General features: G+C 44.9%; 1 protein-coding gene across 4 annotated transcripts in view; it reads left to right on the forward strand.

Moving 5' to 3' along the window:
• The window catches only part of LOXHD1 (lipoxygenase homology PLAT domains 1), a 197,232-nt gene that overhangs the window by 168,425 nt on the left and 6,121 nt on the right, over window positions 1-22,686 (forward strand). For all 4 annotated transcript variants that reach the window (XM_032151710.2, XM_058438393.1, XM_058438392.1 and 1 more), the window contains 3 exons: window positions 15,245-15,415; window positions 20,977-21,109; window positions 22,388-22,546. In XM_032151710.2, the coding sequence (XP_032007601.1) occupies window positions 15,245-15,415; window positions 20,977-21,109; window positions 22,388-22,546 (463 nt within the window). The remainder of the gene's footprint in view (window positions 1-15,244; window positions 15,416-20,976; window positions 21,110-22,387; window positions 22,547-22,686) is intronic.

The following is a 22,686-nucleotide window of genomic DNA, read 5'->3' on the forward strand; positions in this document are numbered from 1 at the left end:
TGCCTGTAGTCCCAGCTACTGAGGAGGCTGAGATGGAAGGATCACTTGAGGTCAAGGCTGCAGTGAGCTGTGATTGCATCACTGCACTCCAGCCTGGGTAACAGTGAGACCCCGTCTCAAAAACAAAACAAAACAGTCAAAAACAAACAAATAGAAACCTTTGTGAATTACTGCAGCAAAAGCACTTTATTGCTCCTCTTTTTACAACCGAGTAATATTGAGGCCTAGTGAGGTTTGACTGTCTTACTCAGAACCACAGAGCAAGGAAGGGACACAGCCATCACCCAAACCCAGGTCTTCTGATGCCTGTTCTAACCCACCGTTCTGTGTGCCGGCCCATCTTGCCAGCCACCGTTCTGCACCCTCCAGCCACTGTGTGAGGTGGTCAAGAAGACGATGTGATGAGAGGCAGCCTCTTTATCTCTGTTTGCTACACCCCCCAATAGCAGTGTGTATCCGGGGTAGTCTTGTCCAGAAAAGCATGCAGTGGAAGGGAACTCTTCTTCCTCACTTGATCATTCAAGTGGCATTATGAGTCTGTGGAAAGAAACATACTCGCAAATCATGCTCAAATATCCTTAATACACCTCTCCTCTTTCCCAAGATAAAAACAAAACAAAGACCCCTGAGTTTTTTTTCCCTCCATCTCATCATCCATTCTGATTGTCTTAGGATTAGCAGCAGGTTTCCCAAGTCTGGTTGAATAACAGTAGCCATAATCATCAGGACCATCTTCTGCCCCAGACACTTCACAAGATCAGGATGAGATCTTCCCATGACACTCAACAGTGATCATGTAGTCAAGACAAGTGTGAAAGCATTGAGCCACATTCTGTGTATGTCCACAGGCCTAATTAGAGGGATTTGACAGATCACATTAGTAAGGGTGGAAGGCATGGGGGTGGGGAAGGTAGGGACAAGGTCTGTCTATCCTAACCCTAACAGGACAGCTTGTCTACAGTCTCTCCTGTTAAAGTGCCTAAACCACTGTTTAGGAAGTGTGTTCCCAAGAACTATGTCCCTGCCTTAATCAGAAAGAAGTACATTATGTCTGTGGACTTCCAACTCTCTGTCTGGCTACCAGCACACACTGGCAAGATGTCATTGCCATTGAGGGTAGGAATCATGCCTTTTTCATCTTTATCTTCAAAACTGCCTATAACAGTACCTGGAGCATAGTGAGGGCTTAATAAATGTTAGTTTAATTGAGACTCCCCCCAGAGAGCTGAGAAATACCAGGTCTTTTCATCCTGTTCTGCCATAGCCTCTATCTCAGAAATAGCAGAGACCCAAAGGAATTAGAACCCTGAGAAGGAAGAAGTGGTATCCCCAGCAGCCTGAGCCCTTCCTCTAAGGCTCACTATGAGACCAGAAGCATGGGGTTCCCTAACCTCTTCCCAGTCAGCCCAGAAAACTGGAGAGGGGAGAATTTCATGTAGACTATGATGACCCAACTTTTCCATGCCAGGGCCATTTACAATATGGGTGTTTTATTCATGAGGGGTGAGAGTGGAGAATATAGCCAGAAAGACTGAGGATGCTGTGTTAAGGACCATACTCTGTAGGAATCACTCAGCAGTCTTGGAGCAGGGGCAGGGGCAAGAGGAGCTGTCCGTGGTTCTGACTCCTTCTCTGGCTTCTCTCAACTCTGGACTCCACAGGCTGATCCAGGTTCTTTCCTTGGTGCCTATTTTCAACCTGGCCTGCTACAAACATCCAGATGCTTGACAAGATGGTCCAGATTACTATGCATTCCACCCCCAATTCACAGCAATAAAAGGTAGAGAGTTGCGGATCCAAGATCAGAGCTCATCTCTACTTCCTGCCTGCAACTCCATCTTATCCAAATCTGAACTCCACCTGATTAACCCCTTTCTTCCCTGGATGGCTTCCCCTGTTGCTGCCATACCTTCTGTCTCAGCCTGTTTCTCGGGATGAACCTTCCAGAGTCCTTTCAGCCATTCCTGCCTCCATGCTCTACCCTTCCTTCCAAACCGTCTAGGAAAGTAAAGGCTCATATATTTGAGAAGAAGTTTCAAAAAGTGAAATCCCAAGATGCGGTATGTCAATTCCCTACTCCATAGTTTCCTGGACATAAATTTAATAGAAGAAACGTGAGGCCTCATTTGCTTCCAAATAGCAAAGCAATTCAAAATATTTAAAATATTTATTTCTCCCTAGCAAATTTCTAGAATCCCTTGCTTAAAAATATCGTTATACAGGCAAATACTTAAGCCACTGTGTGTAACAGGGAGAAAAAAAGGGGAGATGAAAAAGTCATGTAATCACATTTCAGGAGTCGGGAATAATGATTGTCTTTAGTGACATGCAAGTTTCCCCCTTTTTTGTTTTCATCCTCCTACCTGACGTGTCCTCTCCAGAGACAAAATGAGCAGTCCAGGTCCTTTGCAGGCCTAACAGTCCCCTCAGTTTTAATATTTATTTCAGTTAACAAATCAATTACAGCGGGCTCTCACTATTCACAGTAGTTATGCCCTATAATGTTGCTGTGAACTCTGAATTCGTGAACACCGAACCATTACTCCTAAGGGAAGCACAGGGTTAGGTTCCTGTGAGCCTCTGGTTACAACATTTTCACCAACTGATCAATAGATAACCTTGTTTTATGTGTGTTTCTGTTTAAAGACATCTTACTTAGTACTTACTGTTTATTCATTAACATTGAACTCATTACCAACAGCACTATAACTCATGCCTGAGTGAAGCTTATCTAACATGAATCATCTCTGGAAGGCACATTACAGCCTTCTTGCATTTAGAAACACTAAATAGCACTTCAGCTTGAGGACCAAGCACTACGTTTGGGGGCCATTTTAAAACAATGAACTCACTAACAAATAGCACAAAAATGTGAAAACATGGCACTAAATAGACCATGAAAAGGACAATTGTTTTTTTTTTTTTTTTTTTTTTGAGACGGAGTCTCGCTCTGTCACCCAGGCTGGAGTGCAGTGGCGCGATCTCGGCTCACTGCAAGCTCCGCCTCCTGGGCTCACGCCATTCTCCTGCCTCAGCCTCTCCGAGTAGCTGGGACTACAGGCGCCCGCCACCACGCCCGGCTAATTTTTTGTATTTTTAGTAGAGACGGGGTTTCACTGTGGTCTCGATCTCCTGACCTCGTGATCCGCCCGCCTCGGCCTCCCAAAGTGCTGGGATTACAAGCGTGAGCCACCGCGCCCAGCCAGGCCAAAAAGGACAATTGTTTATGGCATGAGAGATGCAACAAGAAGGCAGTGTTCCCTTGTTCAGCCTCATCTGAGAACACACATGTGCATTTGGCAACTAAAAATTTTTGCCACTCTGCATATGTCCACAAATGACCACATGAGTATTAATTTAGGGTTACAAATAAATTTTAGCAAATAGCCAAATCCACAAAGATGGAACATGTGAATAACGAATATCAACTATATATCTATTGAGTACTTACTGTTAGGCATTGTGTTCAGTGCTAGGGACAGAGTAGGGAGCAGCAGACAAGATTCCGATCATCTGGATGACCTTCTAGCAAAAACTACATGTATTAAACAAGTAATTAATTTAAATAATGATGTGCCTCTAAAATGGAGGTCCACAGGATGCTAGTCTGAGGACTCAGGGAAAACCCTCCTGAAGAAGGGATATTTAAGCTGAAACCTCAGGAATGAATAGGAGTAGCTATTGGGTGAAGTGTGGTGTTTGCTTAAAATGAAGGAACACATGTGAGGTAGAGTGAATAGCAAATATAAAAGCCCTAAAATAGGAAAAAATCTTGATATGTGCCAGAAACTAAAGAAGAATCCAGAATGACTACAAAATAGGGAATAGGGGTGGGAGCTACAATATAGATAGGAACGAGGCCATGCATAATATTATAAGCCATGTCAAGGATTGGGTTTTTATCCTGAGTGTACTGAGAAGCCATCAAAGCATCTCAAGAACAGGAATCACTCAGAGAACATCATTGTAATGTCTGTGGGAGATAGGTTAGATGGAGAAGAAAATAAACTTCAAAAGATGATTAAGAAATTGGTGGGAGAATGTCTTGCAGTACAATGATGGCAGTGGGAATGGAGAAAAAGCAGACCAATTTGAGAAATATTTAAGGCAGAGGACTTGTTAAATGTTTGCCTGAGAAGACTTGAACAAGAATGGTGAGGATGCTGGAGAACTTTCTTCATCTTGATGAGTTTAATTTGAAGGCCTGAGTGACATCTGTGATGTCCAGTAACAGTGGGTTCTGGACCTCAGGAGGAAAGCTAGTTGGAAGATTGATTTGAGATAGTAAACTAAAAGTTGTTAGTGCAAAGAAAGTAGTAAAGTCATCAATAAAGAGTGAATAAGAGAGTCTATGGAGAAAGTGCAGCTTGAGGAAAGCAAGGGTGGTGTAGAGCAGATTCCCGAGAATTTCAACATTTGAGGTAAGATAATGGAAAAGAAGGAAGAGGAGGGGGAAGAAGAAAAGAGAAGGAGAAGGAATTACCTCCATCTTTTGTACTTCCAAAGTGGGATGTGCTTGGGGAGGAAATTTACATCTGGGAAACTCTGTAATGCTGAAGATTGTTCACTGGCCATGAAATCCCAAGATGTGGTGTGTCAATTCCCTACTCCATAGTTTCCTGGACATAAATTTAATAGAGGAAACATGAGGCCTCGTTTGCTTCCAAATAGCAAAGCAATTCAAAATATTTAAAATGTTTATTTCTCCCTAGCAAATTTCTAGAATCCCTTTCTTAAAAATGTCATTGTACAACCAAATATTTAAGCCACTCTATGTAACAGGGAGAAAGGAGGGGGAGATGAACAGCTTTCTGTAATTTGTGGATTTATGTTTGTTAGACAAAAATGCTCCTCATTGTTTCCTCCCCCCCCCCCCCCCCACACACACCACACGAAGTCAGGAAATCTTTTTCACCTAGCCTCACTCTCTCTGCTCTCTGATCCTTTTTGTAATGTGGAATTGTCTTTATTCCTGACTATTCTGACACATTCAAAGAATGGCATGGTACATTCAAGTTTTCAGAAACTAGGCTCTCCCTAAGATTAGTTATTTTCATTCAAAAGATTTTCTTTGTTATTCTCTCTCTTCTTTTTTCCTAGATCTCTAAACTTTCATTCCAGCCCTTATTTAAATTTCACCTTGCATGAAGTAACTTACATCTTTTGCCCAAGCTAACAGACATTCATAGATACCCAAGAGATAACTTTGCACCTGCAATTCCCTTCCCCTGCTGAATTGTTATGCATCCTTCAAAGTCCAGATTAATACCACCTTCTCCATAAAGCTCCCTGATTATCCCAAATGAAGTTAGATGCTCCTTACTCTGTGCTCCTAAACCTCTCTGCTCATACCTCTCTATCTAGCACTCACAATGCTGAACTGTAATTGTCTTGCCAGTCATAATTGGCAGACTTTTGAGTCTCTCAAGGCTAGAAACTTTGATTCACATTTATATGCCTAATGCCTGGCACTTAGTAGATATTTAACAATTATATGAATAAGTAAATTAATGTTGAACATCAGCTTGTAGCAGCTTCTGGATCCTAAATAGATGGGTCCAGAATTCTATCCTTTTCTAGACTTCCACAGATATGTCTTTCTCCCCTGTAAGTGAATGAGGGGTTTCTAGATGCAGCAATTATATCAGACACACTTGTTAAAGCATTTGTAATTATCCAAGGGTAGGTGTCATGGGTGAAATAGTGTTCCCCACCCACCAAATTCTTCTTCACCAAGAACCTCAGAAAGTGATAATATTTAGAAATATGGTCTTTGCAGATAGACTTAGTTAAGAATCTTGAGATGAGATCACCATGGATTTAGAATGGGCCCTAAATCAATGATGACTTGTGTCTTTATAAAAAGATGAGAGAACATGGAAAGATGCCGAAACAAGAGCATGTGAAGATGGAGGCAGAGATTGGAGCTGGAGATAGCAGTGGCAAGCTGAGGAACACCAAGGATTGTTGGGAGCCACCAAAGCTAGGAAGACACAAGGAAGGATTCTTCTCTAGAGCATTCAGAGACAGAATTGACCTGCCGACACCTTGACTGCAGACTTCTGGGCTCCAGAACTCTGAAAGAATAAATTTCTGTTATTTTGAGGCACCAAGTTTGTGGTAATTTTTTTGGTGGCCTAGGAAAATAATATGGTAGGGAAGAACCTTCTGGGGAACAGTAAAGACTTCGCTAGGGTCTCAATATAAACAATCTGCCTCAGGATTTGCTACTGGGTGGAAAATATTCAAGGCCACTGGACCAGGATAAAACTCACCAAATCAGAGTGCAGTCCCATCTGAGAGCCTAGAGTCAGCAGGGTTTAACTGCAGCAGCTTAAGGCATAGCAAGGCTGGGTGGCCCAGAGTCCTAACACTAAAGTTGGTGTCAAGTAGTGATCTGTTTAGCAAAGGCATTGCTCCTTTTACAACTGGGGTCTCAACAGCCCTGAAATTAGTTTGGTAATAACTTGGGGCACAGAAACCAATTATTACCCTAGGCGTGAAAAAGAGGGGAAACCCAGAACTGAAAGGCATTGTAGATTAGTTTGTGATCCCACTCTGCAATTGTCACTTAATTCCAACCACTGAGACCTCTGCCTTGTGACTTCTGCCTTGTGACCTAACTCCCACCGTGCATCCTGCCATAATTATATCTGCCTGTCTGTGGTTTAGAAGCTCTCTTATGTTCTCACTTCCTCACTGAAAGTTCTTCCTATTGCCCTACCTTGCTTGAGCCCACTCCCAGAACAGTCGACCTATTTGTAACTACATGTGTATTCTGTCTCTTTTACTTGAGCATTAGCTCCACAGGTACCATTATCTTGTTCATGTTCTTTCCCTAATGCCTATCACATTGCCTATAATATAATAAGGACTTAATATATTTTTGTAAAATTTAATTATAGTTATACTTCTCTTTCAGACCCTTCCCTGACTTTTTATGCTTCAATTATAGGGAACTCAGTTTTCCCCAGAATCAGTGTTCCTTGTGCTTTAGTGGTTTTTTAAAAAGTTGAGTCCTGGCCATGAAACTCAGACTCATGGCTAAGTCCTCCAATGCCAGCTGCCCCTCCTCCAAGACACTAATTGCACACATATCCAGACTTTCTTAGTTTTCCTTATGCATTTTTCTACTATACAAAAACGTGACTCCAGCCAATTCCTTCCATCTCCTCATGGTCAAAATCTGACAGAGGCAGGTTCAGCACCGTGGACAGCTCTAAACCACTCCAACCTTGTGACTAGTTGCTACTATTGTTGTTCAGATGCCAGCCTCTCCAAAGAGCTTGACACCCCACCCCACCACCACTTTGGATAGCCAAAAACTATCTGATTGCCTTGGACCCATAATGGCTCTTGGGTTTAAAGAAATCCTGAGTCATTGATGTGATCCTCTTCCCCTTGTAGGCAAAGAAGTGGCCCTCCTCCCCTTCAGCAGACATTGGGTCTGAAACCAGGATAATATCACTGGTAGGTCTTCAGGCTCATCAAGAAAAGGGAGATTTCTGTATCCTTATTTTTTTTTATTTTATTTTTGAGACAGAGTCTCACTCTGTCACCCAGGCTGGAGTGCAGTGGGGCCATCTCTGCTCACTGAAACCTCTGCCTCCCTGGTTCAAGTGATTCTTCTATCTCAGCCTCCAGAGTAGCTGGGATTACAGGCGTGTGCCACCACACCCGGCTAATTTTTGTATTTTTAGTAAAGGCAGGGTTTCATCATTTTGGCCATGCTTGCCTCAAACTCCTGACCTCAAGTGATCCATCCGCCTCGGCCTCCCAAAGTGCTGGGATTACAGGCATGAGCCACTGTGACTGGCCTTTCTGTATCCATATTGAGCCCATGTGGTTGAGATACTAGGTTCAGAAGAGGGACAGAGAAGTACAGGTTTTGTGTCCAATTTCCTTTTAATGGTAACTTTCTCCTCCAGAGATGGAAGTTTAAATGTTAATACAAGCTAAGATGGCTAAACATGTCCTTAGACTCTCTCTATGCCACACTTTTTATGTTTATTTTAATTTTTTTCCAGATACTTTATACTTCCCTTGCATAGACATGTACGAGGAAAAATATATTTTGTTTGAGAGTCTTCTACAATAAAGATGGGGATTTCTGAACAAATACCATATAAGTCAAGTGACAAATGCTTAGTTAAAGCATAGCAATCTTCTCTTCCTCTGAATCTACCTTTCAACCATTTTTGTCTATTCAATAGTTCTTTTTTAGTGAAAAATTTTAAACATGCACAAAAGTGAAGAGAATGGTGTAATAAACTTCCACATAGCCATCACCCAAGTTCAAGAATTATGAATTATTGATTCGCAATTGAATCAGTTATTGATTATTGAACTATCAAATTTGAACTATTGAAATTTGTCACATCAGCTGTATTTTTCATACTTTTTTTATTTTTTCTTTTTGGTTGCTGGGGGATATAAAATCAAATCCTATACTTCATATCATGTCACCCCAAACATAGTGTGTTTCCATTTATTTATTTATTTATTTACTGATGGAGTCTGGACTCTGTCACCCAGGCTGGAGTGCAGTGGCACCATCTCGGCTCACTGCAACCTCCACCTCCCGGGTTCAAGCGATTCTCCTGCCTTAGCCTCCTGAGTAGCTGGGATTACAGGTGTGCATCACCACACCTGGCTAATGTTTGTATTTTTAGTAGAGACAGGGTTTCACCATGTTGGTCAGGCTGATCTCTTTTTTAAATGAACAGTTTCTTACAAAATTACACCACCATTATCATACTTAACAATGATTTATTTGTATCGTTCAATTTCCACTCCATGGTGAATTTTCCCAATACTATGTAATATGTAAATTTTCTTAATATTGTATATGGAGTATATGGAAAATATATAAATTTCCTCAGTACTGTATACTAAGTCTGTGAGGAATACAATGTATTGAGGAAATACTGTTTATCGATGTAATATGAAGTACACAGAAGTCCCATTATCATTGGTGCTAACATTGAATAGTGGATACAGGGACTGCCAGCCTGATTACTCCACTATAAAGTTTCCTCATAACTCTTCATCTAATGGACTCATCCAGTGATGATCAATTAGGGTTACAAATGGTGATTTTCTAATTCTTTCATTTCTTATTCATTTAGTAGCTAGAATTTTTCTGTTAAAAAAAGTCCCTCAGGCTATTTGATTACCATAAAATATAGTTCATAGAGGAAAATCAAGACAAATGATTAATTCTCCATAATTCCAATTACCCAGATAGCTTTTATAATACTGAACAAATTATAACCAGAGTATTTATTTTTAATTTATCTTGTTCTTCATGCCTTCTTTGGTTAAATTAAGCTCTGAGGAAGGAAAGAATTTATGTGTTTTCTTTTGAAAAATATAAATTCATGGCAGGGGGCGGTGGCTCACGCCTGTAATCTCAGCACTTTGGGAGGCCGAGGCGGGCGGATCACGAGGTCAGGAGATTGAGACCACGGTGAAACCCCGTCTCTACTAAAAATACAAAAAAAAAAAAAGCGGGGCGCAGTGGCGGGCGCCTGTAGTCCCAGCTACTCGGGAGTCTGAGGCAGGAGAATGGCGTGAACCCGGGAGGCGGAGCTTGCAGTGAGCTGAGATCGTGCCACTGCACTCCAGCCTGGACGACAGAGCGAGACTCCGTCTCAAAAAAAAAAAAAGAAAAAGAAAGAAAGAAAAATATAAATTCATAGAAATATTAGGTTGGTGCAAAAGTAATTGCAGTTTTGCCAAAACCACAGTGACTTTTGAACCAGCCTAATGTAAAGAACCTCAGAAATCATCTATTTCAATCCCCACATTGTACAAGTGAGGATACTGAGGCATGGGGATATAATGTGTTCAGTTTGGTGGATATGCTGAGACTGCAACCTGATCTGCCAGATCCCAGAGTGTTGCTCTGGGTGGCCTCTTAGATAATGTATGTGAAAAAGTGTTTGTGGAAAAATAATAGCTAGATTCTCATATTCATCCACAGCTAGGGCTCTGTGATGGTTCCATATCTTACTTCAAACCATTTATTGATCTTACTGAAGAAATGTGAGCTACCTAGATGAATCCTTAGCTTGCCAAAGATTATTGTCAAGAATTGAGTTGCTTGGTGAAGAAAATTATCTGCCTACCTGAGAAGAATTTTTAGTGGTTTGTGCTGGAGCAAAGAATTGACAGTTCACTTTAGAAAGTAAAAATCATTGATCAATTCTATGTTTATTGAATGCTAAGTCTATACCACTGTGATACAATTAAGAGCTCCTAAGATATGATTCTCATTCCCTAAAATCTCACTAGAGAAGTCAGGCATACACATAAAACCAGCCACAAAAGTTAGGGCATAGTCATGACCTGAATAGCGGAGATTTCTCAAGATGTCTGTGCTCGTGGCCAAGAGAATGGACAAGCAAAAAACGCTGAGAGCCCGGGGATTTTGGAGGACATTGCAGAGAAAGTGAGGTCTAAATTGTCCAGAGGACAATAGGCAGGTATTTAAGGCAAGGGAAAGCTGGGTGCCATAATGAGGAGTGAGGAAATGCCAAAGGGACGCTTAAATCCATTTCACTGGGCTAGGGGATTTGTAAAAGGGCTCTTCCTTATTGAGGTGAGAGATAAGGTGACTGGAGTCAGGCTAAAGAAGGCCCTAAATATATAAACACAGAGTTGGGCCCTTTTGTCCCATCAGATGTGGAAAGCCACTGGGGAACCACAGGCAGAGATGGCATGATAAACTCTAGGGAGCAGCTGCCAGTCTCACTCCCATCCAGAGACTGCCATCTCTTGCCTGAAAAGATTGAGACCTCACACTGCACAGTTTCTAAGCCTTTTTCTTAAAGTAAACTTTCAAAACTGTGGGACAAAATAATCAATTCTACTAGGACAGGCCACCACTCACTGCTAGGGCTTTGAATTCTTTTTCCCATCCACTCTTAAAACTTCACCATTAGAGCCATTCTTCCCTATTCAATAATGGTGCACACCAATGCATGCAATAAACACTTATTTAATAATATGCCAAGCACTGTTCTAGGCATTGAAATATAGAGGTGGATAGGTTACAAAAGGCTCCTGTTCTCAAGGGGCTTACAACATAGTGGAAGAAGAGAAACTATACAATATATGAGAAAACAAAAACAAACTTATTTCAGATTGTGAAGTGGGCATGTCATGATTGACAGCAAGTAATTGGGGATTAGGAAGCTTCTGCAAATAGGGTTGTTAACAAAGTCTTTCTCAAAGACAGAATATTTGATCTGACACCTCAGTGATGAGATGGTGTTCACATTCAGAGCCTGGGGAATATAGTTCCAAACAGACAGAATGGTAGATGCAAAGTTTCTAAGAAAAGAGAGGGCTTCATATATCAAGGGATAAAAAGAAGGCCAGTGTAGGTGGAACAGAGTAAGTGAAGTTGTGAGTAGTATGAAATAAAATCAGAGGAGTGGAAAAGGACCAGATCATGTCAATCCTAATAGTCCTTGGTGAGCAGTTTGCATTTTATTCTGACAGTGATGAGAAGCCATTGGAGGGTTTTATATGGAGAAGTGACAAAATCTGATTTATGATTTTAAAAAATTACTATGATGCTTTTGGAAGGATATTATAGCATTGTGTATAGAAGTACTAGTCTGGATACCAACTAATTTCCCATCAACAAGGACAAGATAAATAATTTGGTGATACGTGCATTCAATGAAATACCAGGCAACTATGAAAAAGAATGACTCTGTATTTATATTTTGATACAATTTGTCTGCGAGTAAAAGGTGTCAAATAGTGTGGAGTGTTTGTTACTTCTGTGTAAAAAAATAAAGCAGAACCCTAAAAAGGAGACTTTTTAAAGTAATGGATTCTTTGTCAATTTCAGATGGTTCCTTCTTGGTCTACTGATTTGGTTTGGCTCTGTGTCCCCACCCAAATCTCACCTTGAATCTTAGTAATCTCCAGGTGTCAAAGGCGAGACCAGGGGGAGATAATTGCATTGTGGGGGCGGTTTCCCCCGTGCTGTTCTTGTGATAGTGAGCGAGTTCTCACAAGATCTGATGGTTTCATTAGGGGCTTCCCCCTTCACTTGGCAATCATTCTCTCTCTTGCCACCTTGTGAAGAGTTGCCTTCTGCCACAATTGTAAGTTTCCTGAGGCCTCCCTAGCCATGCAGAACCGTGAGTCAATTAAACCTCTTTATAAATTACCCAGTCTTGGGTATTTCTTCACAGCAGCATGAGAACAGACTAATACATCCGCTAAGGCCAAGTAGGATATCCACCATGCAGCTAGTGCTGGCCACTCAGTTAGCCATGCTGTACCTGTGAATCCATCTACCCATCTACTATCCTGCTGTCATCATCAGCAAAAACCAGACACATGACATCAGCCTGCCAGAGCCACCTATTCCCAGTTGCATGTTTGATAGGTTCTTAGTGGGAGAAAGTCATGGTAAGATCCCTGTCAATCACACCCAAAATTTCCAAAACAGGGCAATTAAGTGAGCAGCAGGCACAAAGCTCATGGAAGGAGTTTCTTTGAAGAATTCTAATTTGAAAATTGTGGATGGGGTCAGACAATGCCAATTTTTGAGAGGATGGGGTGGAAGGGGGCCACAGTGGGAAGAGAGGCAACCTGCCACTGAGCACCAGGGCAACCCAGGCCAGACAGGCTCCTACTCTGGTTGTCTTCCTCCATGCAGTGGGAGCAATGAACTATATGTGGATAAAGGTAAAGCCATCCCAGAATCCACCCTTCCCCTTAGCTCACTGATTTTCTCTGTCACCATTCTGGCTGGAGCCCGGGAAGTGTAATTGTGTAGTGAAAACTGTGTAGGGTATAGAGCATGATAAGTGGTGCATTCCAGCAACAGAAACAATCTCGTGATGGCCCACGTCTCCAGGTAATGCCATCCTCCTCCACTAGCATACTCATGCTCACACTCACGCCTGCAATCACATGTTCAAACTTCCCATTGATTTCCTATTGCTGTGATTCTGTAGAAAGACCTCTCTGACTCTGGTCCTGATACATTGAATCAGTAGTTCTCAAGGTGTTGCTCTAGGACCAGCAGCATTGACCTCGCCTGGGAGCTCTTAGCCTTGGCTACACATTGGGATCACCTGGAGAGCCTTAATGATTAATGATGCCTGGGCCCCACTCCAGAGGTCTGTAGCAACAAAACTGTATAAGAGCTGGATAGTAGAATCTGTGTGTGTGTGTGTCTTCTGTCACATACACGCACACAGTGAAGATGAACAGTGGGAGGAGGACAAAAAGTCTCTTCCACCTGGACACCTTCCAGTAAAATCAACAACTTGTCACCTTTTTCTCTGCCTTCCTCTTTACCTGTCTCTTCCTTCCTATATTCCACTTCAGAAGTGTTTGAGCACTGCTTCAGCAGGTCGCCTCTGCCTCATTTCCAGACTGAATGCATTGAGGCTTGCTAAGTAGTTTAATCTTCAACAGCCAGCAGTCGCACTTGAGGCAGAAGGTCTCATCTTCATGACACTATCAGGAAGCATCTCAGAAAGCAGCCATTTTGCAAACTTACAGGTGGAATTGGCCCTAATGTAGAAAAATTGAAAGATTAATTGAGTTAAAAAAACAAATTTATTGTTAAAATAACTTACCACCAGGCGCGGTGGCTCACGCCTATAATCCCAGCACTTTGGGAGGCTGAGGCAGGTGGATCACCTGAGTTCGGGAGTTCGAGACCAGCCTGACCAACATGGAGAAACCCTGTCCCTAATAAAAATACAAGATTAGCCAAGTGTGGTGGTGCATGCCTGTAATCCCAGCTACTCGGGAGGCTGAGGCAGGAGAATTGCTTGAACCTGGGAGGCGGAGGTTGCAGGGAGCCAAGATCACGCCATTGCACTCCAGCCTGGGCAACAAGGGTGAAACTCCGTCTCATAAATAAATAAATAACTTCACTGTTTAACTCAACAGAAGTGTTTTAAAATTTAGCTTAACTCTATTGGTGCTGTTTTCCACTTCAGTGAAGACCTGTGTTTACAAAACATAAGAAGTACTTTTTCAACCTGGAATGATGCTATACTAGGACTGCCAATGTGTATTCCCTGCTAAGCCTTAACATGTGTCCCCTGTGATCTGGGTGGCTGCAAGTTTGTGTCTATCTTTTTGTGTCTCTTTGTGTTTAAGACTCTTGGAGTTTCCTTGTGGACATATAATGAGCAGCAAGTAACCTGCCAAACCACTGGGATTTCCTCCTGCCTGGGGTCCTTTAGTTGTAAGGGTTCTCAAGGACTTTGAAGAGAAGAGAGTAACTGAACCAGTGCATGGTATAAAGAGCATGCAGCTGTCACATGCATGCTATTTACACCGTGCAGGCAAGTGCACATCAATTCACATTTGATAGCTGTGCTATGGTGGGCACACTTCCGAGGGAAGCCCTGCCAATTATAACAAGGGCAGCTATGTGTTCAATATTAGCAACATACCCAAAAGAAATAGCAGCTTTGGATTTGTTCTATGATTGTTGAACAGCTTAGCCAAGTCATGACACATTAATTCATTCAGCATTCATTGAGCAACTTCTACTTGCCAGTCATTTTGCTAGGCATGCGAGAAATGAAAACAAGTAAGACCTACTCCCCGCCTTCAAGAGCTCATGGCCTGGAGGATGAGACACATGTAAATACTGACAACACAAGGTGGACAGAGTGTGGCCACAGCAGATGCAGGGGGCTATAGGAGCATGGAGAACACCTGATGCAGGCCTAGCAGGTGATCAGGGGACATCAGGGAAGGCTTCTTGGAGGAGTTGACACCTGAACTAATTCTGGAAGGATAATGGGCATGGACTAGGTAAATACTGGTGTCAGGAAGTAATAGAAGTCATCCTTCATCTTGGTGAGCTCCAGAAAGTTCTATTTTGGGTCAGAGATCTCAATTATACATCTACTGAAAGCTATGAGCTCTCTCCCTGGTAAAATGTTCATGTATAATTACAGCACAATTTCTTGGGGTCATGGACTGCTTAAGTTCCATACACAGATCCTCTAGGGTTCATGAACCCCAAGTTAAGGGCTTTGCAGAAAATTATATCCTCTGTGCTGGAGGAAACCTCTGAGACCACTTAACCCAACCCCTCACTTTATCAACAAGAAGATCAAGGCCCAAAGAGGACAGATAACTTGTCCAGGGCCACACAGCCAGTGGGTTGTGGGGATGTAGAAGTCTGAAAGGGGAGGGAAGGCACGTCCAGCTTCCAGCCCCCATGGTGTCTTTTCCACAGGGATATTTCCTGGCTGGCATCTGAGCTATGTCGACGTGAAGGACAACTCCCGCGACGAGACCTTCCGCTTCCAGTGCGACTGCTGGCTCTCCAAGAGTGAGGGCGACGGGCAGACGGTCCGCGACTTTGCCTGTGCCAACAACAAGATCCATGATGAGCTGGAAGAGACCAGTATGTGGGGGACAGCATTGGCTCAGGAGGGAGGCAGGGAATGGTGCTGGAATAAGAAGACACTGTTCCAGCTGGAGGGGGGTCAGGTGCCCGATGCAGGGAATAATATGGAGAGATGCATGAGGAAACATCCTAAATGCTGTTTGGTGAAACTGGAACTGCTAAGAAACACTGATGCCAGCTCATGGCTCAGAATCACAGGGACTAATTAGGTAGCAGGAAAACCCACTGGGGACAAGCTGACCCTGACCTGAAGGCTGAGCTGGGTGGTTTGGTGTGGAGTCCTCTCTGGTTTATTTTTATAACATGGACATCATCCAACTGATGCCTGTGGCAACAGCTGCCTAATCAACACTTCCTAGAAACAGAATGCAGGGGAAGCCAGTATCTCCAGCAGCAGCTTTCCTTTTGTCCCTTCCTCAGGGGATATTTAAAGGGGAAGAGTAATTGATCCTGAGGGGATGGCCATCAAAGCTGAGGGAGATGTGCCTCTCACAGATGCCAGGGTCTGGGCCCAACAGATTGGAAGAGGCTTGTCAAAGGCAGAGCCTGATGTAAGAAATGGATTTTTCCAATCTTAGTTATTAAGGCAGCACTAGCTTCAGTAAGAGGCAAGCCCCTAAATCTCAGTGTCTTCACACAACAAAACATTTTTCACTCCTATAATACCCAGTCCAGTATGTGTGTTTGGTGGGAGGTCTTCCACGGAGTGATTTAGGGACCCAAGGTCCTTCTGTCTCTATCTCAGTCATTTCTAACATGTGGCTTCCATATTTCTTGCAGATGGGAAAAGAGCATGGAGAAGGCACACTCCTCTAATAGAACTCACATCCTATTAGTGGGAACTAGTCATGCGGCACCACCAGATGCAAGGGCACCTGGGAAATGTAGTCCCTGGCTGGGCAGCCCCTTCCAGGGGACCACTGTAGACTACGGAAAGGAGGCCACTCACCCACACTCATCTCTACCATGCCATCCAAACTGCCCAATGATGAGATTAGCTGCCTTGAGAGGTAGTGAGCACTATGTCCCTGGGAATATTCAAACAAGGGCCAAGCACCCATTTATCGAGAATTTCTGTATGAGGATTCCTGCCCCAATTCAGAAGGTAGACTCCGAACTTGTGTAATTGCACTCCTAAGAAGTTACTGGGTGCCCAGTTTTATTTTAGATGCTATGAATAATGCATATGGCTTTGTGACCTCTAGTTTATTTGTATTGACCTTTTCACATTCGTTAGTCTCTCAATATATCCAAAAGCTCCCACAAGTTAAGGGTAGCATCACTCATGTATGTAGCCCTCTGCAGCTCTGCAGGCCTTGGGGATCAGTAGGTGCTCAAGTGCTCAGTGAATGGAAGAAAATGCAGTCCTTGTCCTTACAGCCTCACAATCTAGTTCGAGGAAACCTTAAGCACCTTACACAAGTGCCATGATGAGCAATAGAGATTCCTCAGGCTATTGGTGTCCAGGGAAGTAGACAGTTGTAAGTCTTGGAGCATAATCACTGAGTCTCCTTCACAGATTCCCTGCCAAACCCCTGCTAAAATCTGTGAGATTTGGGTTGGCAGGGAGACTGTAGAGGGGAGGTGACCCTTCTGTCAGTTCCAGAAGGATGTGTGCATGCTGGAGACCAAAGGGCAGGGACACATAGCCAGGAGAGGGCCTGAATCAATCTGTCTTTACTGGGAGGTTGCAGAGAGAAGAGTGATGCCATCTGGGCTGCCCGTGAGGGGACAGGCAGCCACACCTGTGTCCTCAGATGGAGGTTCACCCTGGAGGCAGTCGTGGATGCAGCTTGAGGCATCCTTCATTTAACCTCAGCTACCTTCATTTAACCATGTGACAAACTCTTATTGGGCACCCACAAGGGCCAGGCCCTAATCTGACTTCTGGGGACCCACCAATCAATAAAACAGAGACCCTGCCCTCATGGCACTTACATTCTGACATCACTGACCCCAAGGCATTTCTGGACACTCAGTGTGTGAGGACAAAACCCTCTTGTACTTGAACAGAGCTTTATGGGGTGAAAGCATTCCATACCCATGTTCTTAATAGGTCTTTGCAATCCTACTCCCACCCCATGAAATAGAGGGGGTGCAAATTCACACCTCTGTATCATGGATAAGGCAAACAAAAACCCAGAAAAGTTACATGACACATCAAAGGCCCACTGCACCGCCCCAGAATGTCTTGTCCTTATTAGGCCTGGCTGGTACTCCAGACTAATTGATTTCTCCATCTCATTTAGCCTCCTGTTCTCTACCTTCATCCCCAACTCTTGTTGGCAATTCTAGAAGCTGCTTCTTGTGCTCTGCAAGCATCTGCCTCTGCAGGTGGTTCCAATGTGCAGCCAAAGCTGAAAACCATTGGCAATCTTTAAATAATACCAATGTCTGGGTCCCATTCCCAGAGATTCTATTGTAATTAATCCAGGGTAAGGCCAGGACAGTAAGATCATATGCACGCTTGTGTACACATGCACACACACACACACCACACACACCTGGAAGGACAAAAACATCTCTCTCTGGGACATCCTCTGGCAGGGCCAATGTCTTCCTCTCTGCAGCCCCTCCCACTCCCTATGCTCCCACTCTTGAAGCCTTTTAAGGCTGCCCAGTCAGCCGTACCTGCAACACTTCCAGCCGAAATACAGTCCAGCTTGCAGGCCAGCTCTGCAGGGATGGAACAGTCACTGCTTGCTTCACCAGACAGTTCAGCTAGAAAATCCACCTTCATATTTATGTTATTGAAGCATCCATCCTTTGGTAGTCCCAATGGAGTCAAACAGAAAATTTCAGGAATGGTCAGGACTTTTGGTTGTATGTACCTGAAACCCAATCCTAAGCTGGCTCTAGCAAAAGGGAATATATTGGCTCCCAGAACTTGGAAGTCTTGGGTGGCTCTAGCCGAGACTTGGCTGTCTCCAGAGGCTCCCGTGGTCTCAGTATGTCTCTTTCTCTCTTCTCCTCTCAACTCTGTTTCCTCCCATGTGTCAACTTTGTTTTAGTACAGACTCTCTCCATTGTGGAAGTTGGCTGCTCGCAGCTCCAATCCCACACCATTCCAGCTTAATAGCTTCCATGGAAGGGAAGAGAGCATTTCCCTGGGGAGGATTCTGATTGGCCAGGCCCAGGACTCTCAGCTCCATCCAACCTACATGGTAGGAGCTCCTCAGCATAAACGATGGTCCTGAAACATAAGACAGTAAAATCCAAATGCCCACTAGAAGCCCAACTATGCTCCTAGCATTCCTCCATGGCCATCACATGCCCCTGTAGTTCTTGTCTCGAGACTAAACATCTGTTTATTCTGCAGCTCCTTGAACAATGTGACATTGAATCTTCCCTGCATCCTGCCCCTTTCCCTCTCGGTACAACCTGTATCACTCATTCGTTGCCCCCTGCAGATGCCATGCCCAGGATGAAGGCAAGATTTCAAGGGGGATCTGCTCGCTCGTCTCCTGTCTTGCCTTTCAAACTAAGACCCATGCCTCCTAAGCCCACAGTAGCTTTGCTGGTGGCCCCTTTATGCTAGTGACTTCCATGTGCCTCTTTCTTTGCATGACTACCGAGAGCCTTTCTCCAGTAGGGCTTGTCCTTGGGTGTGCTGGCCCCATGGGAGATCTGTTAGATGGGGCTCATCACTTTTACCTGCCCTGAATGTTCAAGTTCCTGATCCTCTTTCATCTGTTCCTTCCCAGCAACCTTGAACCAACTTGAGAATCATGCCTTCTACATTTTTATCAAGCTGCTTCGTGTGGGAAAGAAAGCAAGGTGAAAATATGCTGATTGAAACTTCGTCTCAAAAGACCACCGATGTGACTAGCAACATGTGTTTCTAATCTACCTAAATGTCCTTGCTTACAAACCTTACTTCTCTACCTTATCCTTAGGACTACTAGGAAAGAATTCATTTCAATCCATGTAGGACACCCCACCCACATCATCTCTCATACCTCCTACTTGAGTCCATCGCGGTGATATGCAGGTTCCCAGTGCTTCCTGCCTCCCTCACTGATGCTGACAAACCATTTCCCTAACCACACCCAGGATCCCTCTTTGAATTCACCAGTACCTGTTTGCAGAACAGACCATCACCTCCCATGGGAAAGCAGAAGGCAGTGGTATAACTTCCCTTGCTGGGATGGCTTTGGGTCTCTGGGCTGGAATCTGCCCTGGGCTGCAGAACCCCTCCCTACTGCAGAAGGATGAACTCTCTATGGATCTCTTCCTCTATCAGAGGCTGCCTGTCTCTTTGCCTAGATTCACTCTACTTGTTTCAGGTAGCAGAGACTTCTCCTTGAGAAAAGTTACAAAGGCAAAAGGGTGGCTGAGGGGCTTGGATTGGTCCTACCTTGAGCCACAGACATGGCCATCTCTCCTCTTCATTATTTTTATCATGTCTCTGAGATAAAGGCACAGAAACAGAGCTACCCCTTTGGATCCAGTATCCCAGACCATCAGTCATTCAGGTACTGTGGCAAGGGGTCTATGTCTGGGGACACTTGAGCCAGACACTTACTGTGTCCTCCAGGGTGCCAGTTCCATCCCTGGTCTGGTCCCTGGGGAGTTAGCCTGGCTCACATGCCACACTCCCTCAGTATCTTGGCTTAGGGGGATCAGGTTGCAATTTTAATTAGGATGGTTGGATAGACATCTCTGAGACATGACTTTTGAGTAAGGATAAGAAGGAGGTGAGTCAGTAAGCCAAGCCACTATGGGTAGGGGAGGGAGAGGGAAAGAGGGAAGGACTCCAGGCAGAAGGACAGCATTGCAGAGCTCTAGGGAGGAGCACACCTAAGTGCTCTGGGTGCAGCTAGGAGGCAGAGTGGCTGGAGTAAGAAAGAGAGAAAGTACTAGAACACGAGGTGGGAGAGGAAATGGGGAGCAAGGTTTTCCTCTTACCCCACGGTACTTTGGCTCTTTTTTGCAGGGTTATCTATCACATTCTGTCATATGGTACAGTCTGTGTTTGTGTCTGGGGCTAGAGATTGAGTTCTAGTGTCACCCAGGGTCTAGTCCAGTCCTGGCACTTGATACCTACTTAACCAATGTTGGAGGAGTGCACGCCAGTGCAGACACGATTGAGCGAGTAGCAGGGTGAGATGGGGTGACACCGAGACAAGATGCGAGCGAGGCTGCTTGCTGGAGCAAGTGCAAGGGTCTTCATGGGGGCTTTGCCTGCCTGGGTCTTTCCCCTTTGCTTTTGCACTGGGCCCCACTTCTTCTGCCTTCTCAGCACCAATCTCCATTTTGCATCTCGGCCCTGTAGCTGAATGTTCAACCCCACCTCCTGCTGCATTCCCAGTGGCTCCCATATTTGCCTGCAAAGAGATTGCTACTATAAATAAAATGAGGGCATTCGCTGTAGCCCCAGAATCCAGGCAGATTCTACCTACAGCGCCTCAATCGTGGTGATTTTAACCTGCCTCCCTCATCCCCAGGCTGTAGCCTAAGATCAAATGAAGGACTGGAGGCCATGGCCCTCTTGCTCCCGCCCTGATGATGGGCACTGCTTCCCCTGTGCTGACCCTACCCCACCTCCTCCATTACAGCCTACGAGATCATCATAGAAACGGGCAATGGAGGCGAAACCAGGGAGAACGTCTGGCTCATCCTGGAGGGCAGGAAGAACCGATCCAAAGAGTTTCTCGTGGAAAATTCTTCTAGGCAGCGGGCCTTTAGGAAGTAGGAAGGGGAGGCCCATGGGAAGTGGTTGGGGTTGGGTAGGTAAGGGAGGACCCCAAGAATCTCCCTCTTGGATGGGAGCCATAGGTACACAAATGGGCCTAACCAGCAAGTACTTACTGAGCACCTACTGTGTGCCAATCCTGTGCAAGCCCCCAGGGGCTAAACAGGCAATGGTGAAATGGAAAGCATGGGACTGCATTTAATGGGAGCCCACCCCGTGGCTGGACAGTGCTACTCACTGTAAACGTTGCCCCATGTCTGCATAGACAAGGACCACACCTCCTTCTATCAGAGTCACCTCTGAACTGCTCAGATGCCCACTTCATCTCTTCACTCTCTCCGGGACTGCTGAGACAGCCTCCACCTCCCCATTAACTCTGCTACATCTTTCTCTTAGTCCATTCTGACTGCTATAACAGAATACCTCAGACCGGTAACTTAGAAACAACAGAAATGTATTTCTCACAGTTCTAGAGGCTGGGAGTCAGGACCAAGGCACAGCAAATCTGGTGTCTGGTGAGGGCCCGCCTCCTGGTTCATAGCCAGCCATCTTCTCACTGTGTCCTCACATGGCAGAAGGGGGAAGGAGCTCTATGGGGCCCCTTTTATAAGGGCGTGAATCTCATTCATGAGGGCTCAGCTCTCATGACCCCATCACCTCTTAAAGGCCCTACCTCCAAATACCATCACACTGGAGAATAGGTTTCAGCATATACATTTGGGGGAACTGGGGCACAGACATTCCATTTATAACAACCTTTTCTTCAAATCTCTACATCAGGATGAAGTCTGGACACCTTAGACTCGCACTTACAGACCCCCACAGACTGCCTGCACCCCTACCTTCTCCATTACCTTTTCCCTCCCTGAACCCAAACTTCACCCAAGCCAGCATTCCCCCAGAAATATCTGCACCTCCACACCCCACTATTCCCACCCGTGACTTTGCTAAGACATGTCTGTTTCAGGGGACTCTTCCCTTCCCTTCTTCCCTCTGCTCTCCAAGTCTCACCACCCTCCCCATCTCCATCTGCATAACGGTGTCACCATTCTTTTGTGCTGACGCCAGGCAGCTAGTGGGGCTTTTTCATTGTGATTGTCTTGGTCCCAAACTGAACTGAACCCCTCAAAGCCCCCAAGACTGCCATGAGGTCCTGCTTGCCATCCCATCCCTGTTCCCTGGCCCAGTGCTTGGAATGCAGCAGGCCCCTGACAAATGCTTACCTGCTTCAGTGGGCAAAGGCAGCTCATGGACCACACTTTTGTTTCCTGCAGGGGGACCACAGACACGTTTGAGTTTGACAGCATCTACTTGGGGGACATTGCCTCCCTCTGCGTGGGCCACCTGGCCAGGGAAGACCGGTTCATCCCCAAGAGGGAACTTGTCTGGCATGTCAAGACCATCACCATCACCGAGATGGAGTATGGCAATGTGTATGTACTGAGCCTCTCCCCAAGGAAGCACCACTCCCTCAGCATGGGGCAGGGACTGAGCTAGACCATGGGCAAGAGAGCAGGGTATGATGAGGTGTCTTCTTCAAGGTCAAGATTACCCCATTCAGGAGACCTAGAAG

Source organism: Hylobates moloch, unplaced genomic scaffold (assembly GCF_009828535.3).
Source record: "Hylobates moloch isolate HMO894 unplaced genomic scaffold, HMol_V3 SCAFFOLD_5, whole genome shotgun sequence".
In the NCBI taxonomy this organism is placed as follows: domain Eukaryota; kingdom Metazoa; phylum Chordata; class Mammalia; order Primates; family Hylobatidae; genus Hylobates; species Hylobates moloch.